This window comes from Sus scrofa, chromosome 3, assembly GCF_054392235.1.
Source record: "Sus scrofa isolate SSC_HxYL_T2T_F1_AM1 chromosome 3, Sscrofa_HxYL_maternal_Yorkshire_Landrace_v2.0, whole genome shotgun sequence".
NCBI lineage: Eukaryota > Metazoa > Chordata > Mammalia > Artiodactyla > Suidae > Sus > Sus scrofa.
Window position 1 is genome coordinate 75,642,648 of NC_139385.1, and position 15,669 is coordinate 75,658,316.

At 41.6% G+C, this 15,669-nt stretch overlaps 1 protein-coding gene across 12 annotated transcripts in view; it reads right to left on the reverse strand.

Annotated features, from left to right (window-relative positions):
* CTNNA2 (catenin alpha 2) overlaps nucleotides 1-15,669 on the reverse strand; it is a 1,217,074-nt gene that overhangs the window by 269,543 nt on the left and 931,862 nt on the right. For all 12 annotated transcript variants that reach the window (XM_021088202.2, XM_021088201.2, XM_021088200.2 and 9 more), the window contains one exon: nucleotides 11,746-11,826. In XM_021088202.2, the coding sequence (XP_020943861.1) occupies nucleotides 11,746-11,826 (81 nt within the window). The remainder of the gene's footprint in view (nucleotides 1-11,745; nucleotides 11,827-15,669) is intronic.

Below are 15,669 nucleotides of genomic sequence, written 5' to 3' on the forward strand. Positions count from 1 at the left end.
AGCAGCAGCTCAGTTTCTAAGCTTAACTACTCTCAGCACTCAGAGCCATGGAAAGGAGAGCCAACTGGTTGTGAAGTTCTGAATTCACATGCAATAATAGTCACTATTTGTAGTTCTTTGGAACTCTAAATAGAGTTCTTTACTAAAGCTTTTACCTGAGCCTTAAAAAATCAGTTTTGCAGCACAAAAACAACATCAGTGGTTGATCATTACAAAATCACTGATCTTAACGCAATTTTCTAGCTATTAAAATTGCCCAGTAATGGTACCAGCTGCTGGACAAAGGGATAAGCCACCATCTCTAAAGCAGAGGTTGTTGCAGGGGGTCTTAAAGATGCTGAATAAAGACCTTTGGCCCTGGGAAAAGATCTGAGAGGTCCCTACTATTTCTTTGAGTTTATGAATCCATGATTATTGAATTCACATCTGCTTTTTCAAAGCTGGTTGAGAAATAAGCCCAGAAGATATTATTTTCTTTTCCTATCTCTCCTTTTCCCTTACTCCTATCCCCCTCTCTGATGTTGGGGGGTAACTGCAAATTTTTGTACACACATAATCATATAATCATCCCTCCGCTTTTAAAACAAGCATTTAAAGAGACTGCATTCTTCTCTCTGAAGTTAAAGGTAGGTGTGCGTTCTCCCTCGCGTTGGGGAACATTCTTTGTTGAGACAGTTAAAGTTCTTAGCCTTTTTTTTTCTGTATATGAAGAAAATTTTCCGTGCTCCAGCCTGACAAAAATACCTGTTCTGGGTACAGTTTCCTGAAATGTGGCACCATATGTGCATCAGTAAACATTATGTGTAGAGTAAATTAAGCCGAGCCTTATAATTAGGCAGTAAGGAAATTACTGCAGACCTGAAAGAGTAAATCAGCAGTATTAAAACGCTCTCCATTTTCTCTGAAGCACTTCAGCGTGCCATAAAAAAGCTCGTGTCACTGTGATAAACATCAAAAAGAAATGCATTTGGAGCAAGACAACCTAAAAGACACTACAATTCAAATGGGTCTTCAAATCTGGACTCGAAGGTGTCATCTCATCATAAAATTTAAAAGTCAGCCCTTTCACCACTAATGTAGGAGAAAAACGAAAACCACCTGACATTGAGACTTTCTGAGGAAATTTTGTCTTACAGCAGGTGCAGTAAAGACTTTCGTAGATAGAAGTTCTGGAGCAGATCCAAGACTAAGGAAAGAGTCACCCATCATAAACAAAACAGTGACACTGTAAATAAAAACTGGATCAGTATTGCTGGTTTTGCCTTTTGCTTCAGGCTTCAGTATAGCTCACCCTGTTACTGATCCTGACTTTATTTATAATGTTGATAAGTTGCTCATCATGAATTTTTTTGCATTAATTTTAATTCTCTAAAATACGGCATAAAAGTACTATTTATCTTGATTACTGAGCTTTTTGGTTCCCTGTAAAATTATGTGCTGGAGGCTACTGCCGCATTCCCCTCCCCCTCCTCTTGGCTGGCCCTGCCCCAGAAAGCGCAGATCTTGCCAAGCCCTTCAACACAGCACAATGAACAATCAGACCATCCATTTCTAATCCTGGCCTATGAGGAGAGGAGGCGCAAACGTGGATCCTCTGTCCCTGGAAACAGCTATTGTATCTGTGAAGTGAGGAGGTCTAGGAGATGCCAAATGGATTGGAGAGGAGTTGAGGGGCTCCACAAATCTTCAAATCAATCCTCCAAAGAACTGTGATGATGAGATCCAAAAGTTCCCACCATCAGAAGCAAAGGCAGTGGAATTCAAACCTGCCGGGACATCACAAATTATCTAGAAATCCTATTATGATACAGAGTTTAAGTTGCCACCGCATGTACAGGACATTAGAATCTCCCAAGATGCCTCCATATACGGGTTTCTTCCAGGGTCTGAAGGTAGAAGGTAGAACATTCCTATGAAATCTTTTATAAATTGAAATGGTGTAAACCAAAGAAGCAATGATCCTAGGATGCATCTTGCTAATGATGCACAAGATGAATCAAGGAAAAACACAGATAGACGCTCACACAGTTTAAAGCTATGGAGGCTAGATGCTGAGATGCTGAGTGTAGTTCCCAGGGAAAGAGCTTGGTGGCGCCATTCTTGATACTCCAGGTGCCTGCTACCAGATTGGTTTCAGATAGCAAAAACAGGAACTAATATAGATCTTTCATAAAAGCAAAATGACATAAAGGGAACTTTTAAAAAGGGGTGATACCTGTATCTGCTTTTTGGCAGATTCTTGAGCTGACTTTATTCATTTATTTGCTTTTTAGGGCTGCACCTCTGCAGCATATGGAAGTTCCCAGGCTAGGGATCTAATCTGAGCTAAGCTGCCGGCCTATACCACAGTCACAGCAGCTCAGGATCCAAGCCATGACTGTGACCTATTCCGCAGCTCATGGCAACACCAGACCCCTGACCCATTAAGCGAGGCCAGGCATCGAACCCGCATCTCCAAGGTCACTAGTGGGATTACTTTCTGCCACGCCACGATGGGAACTCCGTTAGGCTGATTTTTCTAAAGCCAGCCTAGCAACAGGAAACTTCTGGGCTAAGGCCTAGAAGCACTCTCTTAAAATGGAAAAAGCCATTATTATCACAGTGAAAACTGTATTTCTTCAGTTAACAAATCTTATTCTTAAAACAATGGAACCAAAGACATGAGAGTTTCCAATGGAGGGAATTTGATGACTGGGGTATTTTGGGGTAGAATGGCTGCATAGTGAAGATTCTTCATCTTTTCAGAGCCTGTGTGGTGGCTGTTTTCTTTATGTGGGGCACTAAGATATGCCTTGAAGAAACAAAGAATATTAGGACATGGGCACAGGCAAAAACCCATAAACAGCTTAAATTTCCTGCAAAAAGTGTCATAATAAAGGTATTTTAAAATGCTTTAGGAGCCTACTGGATAAACCCTGTATATAAGAATTGGAAAATTTTATGATGATAAGGTGACATTTGAGCTAATGAATTTAAAACTGAATTTTCCTAAAAGGGAAAGAAAAAAGAGGGAGAGAGGGCATTTGGAAAAATTATGAATTTTCCCAGAAGAAAATATAAAAGGAGGGAAATAGGGTATTCCAGACAGAAGTATCATCAAGTGCAAAGGCATGAGGATATGTGAATACTGGCCCAAAACCCACCTAGAGCTTCGGCGAGCTGAAGGCAGGGAGCCTGGAGTCAAGGCCCTGGTTATGTAGCTGTGCCCACCATTTTTGTGAAAAGCAATTAAACAGGGGAGGGAAAGGAATGCACTTGAACCACAGTTAAGAGGTGGAGTCAACTGGACTAAATGACTGATGGGGATTCAAGGAATGATAATGGAAGGAGTTCCCCAAGGCTGTACCCTTCTTGAAAAGTTGATAAAAGTGGGAGGCATACAACTCTGTAGGATGGAGGTAGAGTAACGGTTTGGCTTTACGGTATTCTGGAAATTTCATTCGGACAAGAAAATGGTTAAGGAGTTCCATCGTGGCTCAGTGGTTAACGAACCCGATTGGCATCCATGAGGATGTGGGTTCGATCCCTGGGTTAAGCATCTGGTGTTGCTGTGAGCTCTGGTATAGGTCCAAGATGTGGCTCAGATCCCGAGTTGCTGTGGCTGTGCTGTAGGCTAGTGGCTGCAGCTCTGATTTGACCCCTAGCCTGGAACTTCCAATATGCCCCACCAGTGTGGCCCTAAAAAGCAAAAGCAAAAACCAAAAAAAAAAAAAAAAAAAAAAAAAAGAGAGAGAGAGAGAGAATGGTTAAGGTCATATACAGTAAACAGATGAATATGATAACCAACATTGCCTTCATCAGTTTTCTCACCCAAGCATAAAGCAACAGTCAGCAGTCATCAGTGACATCCACGGGAAGCAGGGAGGTACAGAGAGCTGAGATCCTAAGCTAACCCAGGGCTTCCACCAGCAGGATAGGCAGAGCCTGCAGGCAGATGACTCACTTTCCAAATCTCAGATCTATCCAGCCCCCTTGGGAAAGAGGGAGATGAAGAAATATCAGCTGTCCTGATGGAAATTTCCCCTGGGAAAACTGACGCTTGAAGCCATTTCAGGTAATAAAAGGTAACCTCAACAAGGAAGGGTCAAATGGAACAAGATATATTTGGCCACAAGCTGGCTGCACAGACCCACTGAATGCATTCAGTCCGAATCAAGGCTATTAGTTGCTACCGTCAGCTCTAGAAAGAGCTCAATTCAGGCAAGCCACAGTGGCTCACTCTTGCTGAACAAACTTTAAAACGATCTCCCTTTCAGCGACTGCTTTGGATAAGAAATCCCAGCCTAAACATAGCCTCAAACAATAAATATGGGCCAACCTCCCTCAGTCAGGATGGGTGTTCTGAAATGTTTCAGTAAGCTGAAAGGACATTCTTTAACAGAAAAAAAAAAATCTTGTTGTTTTAATTGACATCATTGAAAATATTTCAAATTTTCCTGCTTAAGAATTTCATCCTAGAGAATAGGAAAGACTTTTTTTTACAACCCTCGAGTGGATGTTCTAGTGTCAGGATCAAGATTCTGAATGAGGGAGTTTCTATTGTGGCTCAGCGGAAACGAATCTGACTAGCATCCATGAAGATGCAGGTTTAATCCCTGTCCTCACTCAGTGAGTGGGGTTAAGGATCCTGTGGCTACAGCTCTGGTTTCAGTTTTGTCAGACTCGGCTGGATCCCGAGTTGCTGTGGCTGTGGTGTAGGCCACCGGCTGCAGCTTTCTCTGATTTAACCCCTAGCCTGGCAACCGCCAGGTGTGGCCCTAAAAAAAAAAAAAAAAGAGAGAAAGAAAAAGAAAAAAAGATTCTGAATGAGGTTCTCATTGCCCAGAACAAGTGGTGTTAGAGAGAGAGAGAGGACCAGAAGCAGACATTCTCTTGAATGTTTTGAGCCTTATTTATTATTTATCTTTCCTCATTCCCCTTTTTTTGTTTGTTTGGTTTGGTTTTTTGTTTGTGTGTTGGCTGCACTGGCAGCATGTGGAAGTTCTAAGCCAGAGCTCGAACTTCATCACTGCAGTCACCAGAGCTACAGCAGTGACAACGCCGGCTCCTTAACCCACCAAGCCCCGAGGGAACTCTTTCCCCATCCCACTTTGCTTGACTTTGGGGGCCTGGAGAAATCAGCGGAAGGGAACAAATCAGTAACCTGAAGCCTCCACTTAATTGAGCAGTTTCCTATTCATACATATGTTACAGATCCCTTTGCTCAGTAGAATGTGTTATTTGATTAATCAATGTTGATCAAGCTCCTGGTCCTTTTTTGCGATCTAGTGACAGAGAGTTCAAGCCTGGTGCCCTCCGCAGGCTTGAATTCCTTTGTGAACCATTTGACCACTTGCTCGTAGGAATCAATTAACCTTCTCCATGATTTAAACAGAAGAGCTTCCCCATAGTGATATTTTAAGATCTGTTTCCAAGGAATAAAATCATGTATCTAGTGAGTGTTTTCTAGGGGATAAATAAGTATGTGGTGGCCTGACATTCAGGGCTGCTGTAGTAAGATTATCCGAAGGTAGAAGTAGTTTGACTATACAGCCCATGGTCAAGAGGCAGGTCCAAGGATGGCCTTTCTTGAGCCCTCTCCTACCTCTGCCCTTCTCCTTCCGGCCTTTTTAATTCTGATTTTGATGTTTTTCATGCCATTTGTGTTCAGCTGTCTCCGAGTTGTGTCTGCTCTGTATTTCAAACCCCAGTTGGGGTACGCTCATTTTCTGGTTTCTACATTTCTAGAGCAGCATGGTAACCTGACCTCGGGACCAAACTCCTGCGATGATGAGCTCTGACATCAGCCTTCAGGGTGAAAAACACAAATCTTAGCATTTGGAGGAAATAATTTATTTTATAATTTTTAAAACTGTAGCCATATAGGTAGCCTGATATCCTTAGGAAGAAAAGCAGCTTCACGTCTTGGAAATAAGTGATTTCAAACTGTTTTCTTACAATGAATCTAAAAATAATTGGCCCCATCATGAGCAGATGTGAGAAGAAGAATTGAATGCCTTAAAAATTCCTTTTTTTTTCTCTCTGTACATGTTTTGGAAAGTCTATAATTCATCCTTTGAGAAGCCAGCTACCTAAACATAACAGCACTTTTAAAAAAAGAGGATCCAATGAACCATAACAGCTGGAGACCTGAGAGATGATATCCTATCACAAACAAGAACTCTATTTTTGACATGTACCACAGATATTTTTTTCTGTCTGAAATACACACATGTTACACTTCCCAAGCCTAGAGTAGCAGAGGTACAACTGAAAACTACAAAGCCCCTCTACATATAATGTAACTCCTTTTTGTTCCCCATCTGCATCCCCTGGAGGAGATTAATTCATGGATGACCCAACTACATCCTCTGATTCTGTGGACTGGCAGGATGGGGAAGGGTTATGAACAAAGACCCCACAGCCAGACTGTCTGGACTGGACCCCCCACGCATCCACACTTTGTGTGGCCATGGGTGCATTACTGGGCTTCATGACTTCATCTGCAAAATGGGCATGGTGACAGTCGCTTCCATCTGACAGAACTGGCATGAGGATTTAACTGTGGTCCTTTGATAGGGATGGAGTAGGATAGTTACACAGGTGGTTGCAGAAGTCCCAGTAGGGGACCATAGATAGGAAAAACTAGGGACCTTTGGGAGACCACTGTAAGTTAATAATTGTGCCAGAAAGCCATCAGAACATCGTGGAACAATGAAGGCTTGCTTAGCTATAAAACCATAAGTAAAAGCGTGAGATATGCCTCAGGTCATTGAGTGAAAACGAGGCTTGTATTCCAGTTCAGCAAGATGACGATCCTTAGGACCAAGGAGAGGAATTTAAGGGAAAGACAACATTCCAAAGTAGGAGACCCTCATTATATGGAAACCTGAGATGATTCAACATATTTTAGCGTATGTTACCACCCTTCTGCTGATTTGAATAAGCATCAGGACAGTCCTAGTTTGACCTGATAATGTCAAATATACTCTCTTAGCGGGTGCAAAGGAGGAGGGATGATGTAAGCCTGATGCCAACTCGGAAGAAGGTAGTCTTTTCCCCCTCCCCACTTTCCTTGGATTATAAATATGTAGTCCACCTAATCCTCGGGGAAGAGCCTCCTTGCCTGACTACTTGCATCCTTCACAAGGGTCCTATCTTAATAAATCAATTTCTTGCCTCTCACTTTTTCTCTTGCTGAATTTCTTCTGCACGGAGGCACAAAGAACCGGAGTCTCAGTAAATCCAGACACCAGGTGAGTGATTCTAACTTAAAAAAAAAAAAAGTGGGTTCACGTCCCAAACTGGGTTTTGGCTGGGTTTGAGTCCCAGTTTGGATTTTGGCTAGGTTTGAGTCACAGGTGTTTTGCTTTCACATTCATGGAGAAAACTTAGAACGGCACCTAGCACATCAAAAGGACCCAATACCTGTCAGCTATAATTTAGTTTACCCTTGTGGACAGTGATTTTACAAGCTCTCGAAGATGACTGCCCACCGTTAATCACAGTTCTTATACAAGGAATTGGGTCATAAAGGGGAGAGCTGAGCAGTCTTCACCTGTAATTATTTCTTATTAATCTTGGGAGCTTTTTCCGTGGTCCTATCTGGAGGCAGGATCTTGCTAAATCAACCTTTAACATACCATCCAGTGACATGTTTTGCTTGTTTGTTTTCAATCCTTTGCTGTATAACCCACTCTGTTAAGTAGCATCCCAGCATAAAAGCACTCTATACATGGTTTTTGTTGTCTGTTGAAAATGTTTTGATTGTGATAGCAAAATCGACACTTTTGTCAAGTTGACACTTACTGAATCTCATTGCTGGAATTATTATCATGGCTATTAGGAGTGAAGGAATAAGAATTAGGCCATTGATTGGTTTTGGGAATGAGAGAGAGTTGCTAAGTTTAGCAACACCCTAACATGTTATGATTACTATTTATTAGCTTCTCATAGGAAAACATTTGGGTCCTGATTTGCTTATCAACTTTGGGTGGGGAAAAAAAAAAGACTAATACACGCACCAAAATAATAATCAGGATAAACCAGCAACACTGTGAGCTTAAGGAAAATCAAGAGGCCAGGCCTAGAATAGTTCACAGGTGGCACATAGAAGGAGGGCATTGAGAAGCAGCTGGCAGCCACCAACTGGGCCCTCTGTATGGGATGGATAGACCATGTGGGCTACTAGGTACCCAAGGCAGCGACTCAGCCAAAAGCTTTGGTTTTTAAAATGGGATGATTCCAGAATAACAGCAGTGACAATAGCTCAGACATGGGGCATACTGTGCCCATAGCTCTAAAATGAAAACATAATGCTTAAAGCTGGCAGTTACAGTCCCCTAAATCCATGTTTAATTCCAAACAAAATACTCAAGGATTCTGTTCTACCACTGCCTGCTCTCATGGGTTTAATTGGCAGGATGGATCTGAGCCAGTCAGTTGAAATAACACCCTTAGGTTCCTAGGACCTTCTTCCCAATTTATGACTCCCCAGCTCCTTGGGGCATACTTGTGCCTGAAAAGGAGGGGTGGGGGGGAGTTTCTACTTACTGGAAAATTCTGCTTAGACAGAAATTCTGTTTATTCAATGATTCAATTTTTCTTCACGTGTCTACAAATTTAAATCCATTTTCTTTCCTTAGGGACGTCCAAGGTAATGATCACAATTGATTTTACTTCTTTTTAATTTGGTGACTAGAAATTTGCAGGGTCACCCTCCTGAAGGACACTGCCCAACTTTAAGGCTAAGAGGAAGAGGAAGGAAACCCAAAGAGTGAGAACTTATGAAAGTCACTCAAAATATTTTTCTTTGCTTTCAGATTTTTTTCCCCTATTTAATTTCATTTCTGTAAATATTGTATACAGGAATATAGGTGTGCAGGGAAGTTAGACATGGATAGCTGAGGGTCCTCATGTAGAGTCTTTTCTAACAAAGCATGTCTGTAATTGAAAGAACAGAGAGTTTTTTAGCAATAGGGAAACATGTAGTTGAAACATGTAGTAGCTGCTATCAGAGACTCAGATAAAACTCAGCTGATCCTATTAACTAGCTCCCCAAATCTAAACTGAAGCTCTACCTGGGCCAAGCTAATCAGAGTCCTCACATGTTCCATCTGCAGAAATGCTAGGTAACTTCTGTTTAGATCAGAGAAGCTTTCGTACAACTACAAGTGTATGTAGAGAAACAGAAGAGATGGGGGGAGGGGAGATTAAAATATCCCAACATATGGATAGGGATGGAGCTGACAGATGGGGGACCGTCTTAGTTCTAGAAAGGCATCCTGGAGAAAAGAAGGATGTTAGAACCAAATTCGGGGATGTGGTCTGAAATATCATAAAACATAAATCCATATATTGGATCTTAATATCATAAAACAACTCTTTTATCCTTATTCCTCTCAATCTCTGGGAAGGGTGAGAAGAAAAATCATACGTGGCGTGATTCAAAGGGCTGACATATTCCTTCCACTGCTGCCCTAAAGGACAAGATTTCCAAGGATCTTGTCACCCAAGCATTTAAAATACCACCATAAAGTCCACCTTCAAATTTTACCACCGCATCCGTCTACAGCTAAGAAGAGTCTTTTCTGAGAACTGTAACAACAAGGTAAAAACTATTTTATCCATTCCTTCCTACTGAGACTAAAACCTGCTATACTAGGTCCATGAATGCAGAGAACTTAGGGTGCTGGCTCCCGAATGTAAAAGAATGATCCCTCCTAGGACCTAGGTGGGAGGTCAGAAGACTCACTTCACGAATTTTGCCTAGTTGACAATCCAGCCAAAGGCAAACCCTAGAAGAAGTGCCTGATGCCCTCCCACTGCTTTTAAAATCTGTGATTATCAGGCATTAGGAACCTCTAGCATAGGAAATGAATTGACTCATCCAAAGATTGCTCATAGACCTAGTTTGGCTCCTTACTTTTACAGATATGAGGAGACCAAGAGACGGAGGATCCACACTCAGCACATCCAATTTAGCGGCAGAGGAAGAAGTAAAATCCCAAGTTCCAGATACCTGATTTGCTGATTTCCCCTAAACTCAATCCCAATCCCTACCAGCCTTATCATTTCATTTCAGATGGGGGCTTTGTATGGAAAGATGGTCTAAGAGAGCAAAGAGAGGCATATCTGTCCATACATCTCTTTGGTGTTACTTATTAATGCCTAAGAAGACAATGTTTTATTCTGCCTTATTTCAAGGTAAAAGAAAAAGAAAATGCTTTCCCTAAAAGGGCTTGTTAGCCAGGCAGTCAAACTAGAGTCTTCATATCCTAAAACTAATTGTGCCATCTTCTAGGGGACATTAACTCAAGTGTGTCTGTACCTTCCAGTGATATCCTGAAGTTGTGTCTTCCCAGCCAGGATCTGAAGTTGTGTTTTCTTCTCATTCTAAACATTTTTTGTTCTTTTCTTTTTGTGGCCACACCTGTGGTGCGTGGAAGTTCCTGGGCTAGGGGGTCGAATCAGAGCTGCAGCTGAAACCTAGGCCTCAGCTTGCAGCAATGTCAGATCCTTAACCCACTGAGAGAGGCCAGGGATCGAACCCACATCCTCACGGACACTATCTCAGGTTCTTAAACTGCTGAGCCACCAGGGGAGCTCCCCATTCTAAACATTTTTTAAGATGCTCATTGGCCATTGTTGCCCCGGCATCTTGCTTATCTTGCCCACAGTCAACAGGCTGCAGGAGTGAGTGTTAGATGATGCAGCCATGCCAGTCCTGCTTTTCCAGATGCAGAAAGTAAAGCAAGTGTTGTCCCAGGGCAGTGGTTGATTCTAAATGACCAACATAATCAATCAATCATAATCATTTGATGAGTGAGATGGATATAGGCAAAAGCTACCAGCTAGGACGCCTCCCCCAAAAAGTGTGTGTGGGGGGGGTAATGAAAAGAAAATAAAACAAAAAGGAAAAAAGAAAAAAGTAAATGAAAAAAGTTAAAAAGCAAATTAAAAAAAAAAGAAGGTAGGTTGTCTCTCAGGTGGAAATCATGAACAAATTTTCTGGGAACTTAAGGGGTGGTATTGTCTCTTCTAGAGAAATAACCCTACTGAAGAAAGTGGAGCTCACCATGGCAACGTATAAAATAAGGCTTACTGGACAACATGTACTACTGTTCACATAGCACTTTCAAGATGAAAAGGGGCCCTGACCAGGAATTCCTCACTCCTCCCAAGACATAGTCCTTCGGACTAATGATGCCATTAGCCATTGAAAGCATCCAACTACCCCTCCTTGCCTTGGTTCCCTGCTTCCCAAGCAGCCATCTGAAAAGCAAAATTTCCCCTAGATTTATATCCCCAAGGGAATCCACTGGAACAGAGAGCTTAATTAGCCCATCAGATTAAGAGTTGTATTTCTCATTAACCATCAGCCTTCTTGTTTGTTCATTGATTGCCTCGGGAGTTTAAGTAAGAACCAACAGGAATCAGAGGCTGGTTCTTTGCATACCTGGGTCTGAAAAACTAAAAACCAGGTGTAGAAGGCAAGAAATTCATCAACTCTCACCTGGGAAGATTATGTCAGGCAATACGAGGGTTCCTGGAACTCAGAGGTTAGTTTCATCACCACACCCTTTGCACCTGTCACATCTGTTTGCTCAGCAGACTATAACTTGTTGCCGAAATGTTTCTGTGTGTATGTAGATGTTGTAAAGAAGAGCAACCTGAACATCAGCTCTAAGCTGACACCGGGAAAAAGGACATTCTTGGAAACCACCACTAAGTACTATGCACTTAAAATAAAAATCAAAACAGTACCTGTCTCCTTAGATCTCTTGTTTTCTTGGTCATCTTATCAATGGCGATGTTTAGAGGATCTCCTTTTTCTTTCCTTCCAGTCTATTAAGAAAAGAGAAATAATTTCTGATTTAGAAAATTCAATGTTAGTGACATTAAAGATGAAAAAACTCATAAATACACTTGAGTTGTAGAGGTCAAGCGATTTTTTAAAAAAGATTCTTTTCCGTACACAGCTACTATAATTTGGTCTCTAAAGGCAGTTTTCTCTGAAATAAAAATTAAAAATTGATAAAAATCAATACATTCTCAAGATGGTTATGCATATGTTCATATTCAACTCCATGCAAATCTATGTTTGCTTCCCTTCTCCAGATATTTAGTGATTAAGTAAACACAAGGATATTGTGTTATTGCCTTCAAATACAGATGTTTCATGATTTTCTATTATGTAGGCACACTTCTGAATAGAAGACGATTGAGACGATAAAAACTAAAATAGAAAAGAAACTTAAGGTAAACGATCAGAACCCAGAATTTTATACCAAGGCATCACGGGCCTTTTGCTAATGTTTGCATCAAAATCAAAAGAGATGCTTTACATAGTGTTTCTAATCTCTGTTCTGCCAGGCACTGGAATGCTAAACATGATAATAAGGAACCCACAGCTGGAGGTCATGAGGAAAAGTTCCCTCATGACTGTTAGAAGCAAAGGCAAAAGATAATAATAACATTCTCCTTTGATAAATTATTCACTCGCAAGTTTAGAAGTTTGTCTCCTTTCTATTTTCCTTTTATTTTTCTATTTTACTCACTGCTGTAGCAACCCAGTTCAAGCCAAACCAAACAGAAACTCCACTGTCTTCTAAAAACCACAACAATGACAGGATTCCATTGCATAAAAGGCTCTGTATAACTATACAGATGGCATTACCTCCCCTCGAAGAGAACATTTTCTCAAAATCTTTATCAAAGCTATTAAATTATCTAAACTTGAGTCAAACACCCTATAGATTGATTGATTGATGGTCCTCGTGGCAGGCCAATTCTTTTTTCACAGAAAAAGTCTCTGTAAAATCATGTAGGTCTCTGCAGTAATTTGTGTATATGACAAAATGAGATCCCAGGTCATAAAGTGTGCCTAATAAGATAATATGTTTTGAGGATACATAGACCTTGACAGCCAACAGACTTCTAAGTGTTTCTCTTCCAGTGACAAAATCCTGGATGCATAAGGCTGCTACATATGCATATGATCTACCTATTGCTAGATTTGAAGCAGTCACTCTTTTCCACAACTTGCTTAATTAATCATTTCTTTCTGAGCATCTGCCTGATGGGTAACCCTACAGGATTTTCATTAAAAAGCTCAAAACAGGAGTTCCTGTCTTGGCTCAGCAGAAACAAATCTGACTAGCATCCATGAGGATGCAGGTTCAATCCCTGGCCTCACTCATTGGGTTAAGGATTTAGTGTTGCCGTGAGCCATGCTGTAGGTCACAGACACAGCTCAGATTCTGCATTGTTGTGGCTGTGGCATAGGTCAGCAGCTACACTCTGATTAGGCCCTTAGCCTGGGAACCTCCATATGCCATGGGTGCAGCCTAAAAAAAAAAAAAAAAAAGCCCTAAACAGGGCACAGGGGAGTCGTTTTAATCATCTAAAATCCTACAAGACTCCATCATCCTTTTCCACTCCCTAAACTCAAATTCTGACCCTCTCAGGTGTACACTCTGAAGTCTCCAGCAGAAAGAGCTTAAAAGACAGTGACTAACATTTTGAAACTTTGAAATATCAGCACACAATTAGTGCCAGGGAAACAAACGTAGATGGAGAAGACAATGTGCTGGTTGATATTTTGAAGGCGGCTGTCACATAGTGAGTGTGACTTCAGGGCCCTGGCTCTCCCTAGTGAGTGTGACACCAGCTTAGCACCCAGACCTGTTGCTTTTCTCTTGGTTTGCCCCTTGCAAATAGGACATAGCTCCTTCAAACTATGGGTATTGTTATGGTGGTCTGGGCCATGATCATTCTGAGAACCACAGGCTTCTTAAGTCCTTTCCGTGTAGGAGAGTCATAAAAAAACTTACTTTGAAAAATGACCCATTGTGAATTTGGTTGAAAATGTGACTATGAGAGGAGACTGGATCCTTCAACTTTCCAATGTAAAAAAGTCAAGATAGTGTGAATATATAAAATAATTACTAAATAAATACTGTGTCAGTCACAGGGATCTTTGCATCCTACCAGTGGCCTATCACTATTGCCATTTTAAAAATGAGACCATGAGGATGAGAGCAAACCTGGGAGCAGGATGAGAGAAATGAGGTGCTCGCCTCAGGTATAAAATGTAAGCATCATCAAAGAACTTATGAATCAAGGTAAATGACAATTTTATTTTATTTTTTGGCCATGCCCATGGCATGCGGAAGTTCTTGGGCCAGGGATCGAACCTGCACCAGAGCAGTGGCCTGAACCTCAGCAGAGGCAACACTGGATCCTTAACTGATAGGCCACCAGGGAACTCAGGTAAAACACAATTTAATGCACTAGTTTAAGAAATCAAAATTAATGCAGTGTAGATCAGATATCACAATTTTAAATCCAGACAAGATCTGACAGGGCCAGGATGAGGCTGAAGCCAGTGAGGTGTGTCATGCAAGCCCAAGTCAGATAAAATTTTTTAATTTTAAACTTTAGAAAATTAGGGGATATGTTTCTATCAAAACAAACAATCAATGACAACAACAAAAGTCAATGTTTACCTAAAATCTAGTTTAACTGGGTGACCCATAATTTTATCTGCTAAGTCAGCACCCTCCCCCAGGGATAGGAGTGCTGCTCAAGATGGCTATAGACACACATGAGAAGGCACCATTGCCTTGTTCTATCAACAGATGGACAACATGGGATCCTGTATCTAGGCTGGCATCAATACCCAGCAACTATAAAGCACTTGCCTTTAAGCCCTAAATTGTGAGGCATGTGTTGGTCATCGAAGGCGGGGGCAAGGGAGACACACAAAAATTGAGAGTCCAGTCCTCACACTCTAGAAGCTCCTAATCCAGTAAATGACCCCAGCGTGAACTATGTAGAGAGACCAGCTACCTACAGAGCTAAATGAGATGCTCAGAAGAGGAAGAAGATGCTACGTCTGTAAAGTCAAGTAATCTCACAGAGGTATGGGGGGATTTATCTAGACCTTACATCCTGGATAAAATCTGAGTAGGAAAAAGGGAGGGCCAGAGCCAGATCAAGTCAAGAAACAGTGAGGCAGGCACTGGGAGGACAGCAAGTGGAACACGCCAGCCTTTTCTCCACGATGTGAGGGGATTGGTTTGACTAGGTGTAGAGACAAATTATTTTATAAGAGCATCTTTAGAGTGTGATTACAGCCAACTATAGTTTGATCTGCAAGCTCAGAGGACCTCCAGTGACATTAATATTCCATATCCCTGTGTCTTTGGGATTCTCTTCTTGTAATAATAATTGCAATCTGATTTCTCCAGCTTTCAAGTCTCTAGCAGAAAGCAATGTAAAAATGGCATTTGACTTGGGTGCCATATTGGTTTTCATGCTTTAGAGGAGTTGGGGAATGGTGAAGCCAGGACTAAACCATAGGAAATTGGGGCCACCAGCTGAAATCATTCATTCACTGGCCCTTTGTTAACACTAATTTCTTTCTTTCTTTTTTTTTTTTTGCCTTTTCTAGGGCCACTTCCCACAGGCATATGGAGGTTCCCAGGCTAGGAGTCTAATCGGAGCTGTAGCCTCCAGCCTGCACCACAGCCACAGCAATGCGGGATCCAAGCCATGTCTGTGAACTACACCACAGCTCATGGCCATGCCGGATCCTTAACCCACTGAGCAAGGGCAGGGATTGAACCCACAACCTCATGGTTCCTAGTTGGATTCGTTAACCACTGCATCACGACGGGAACTCCA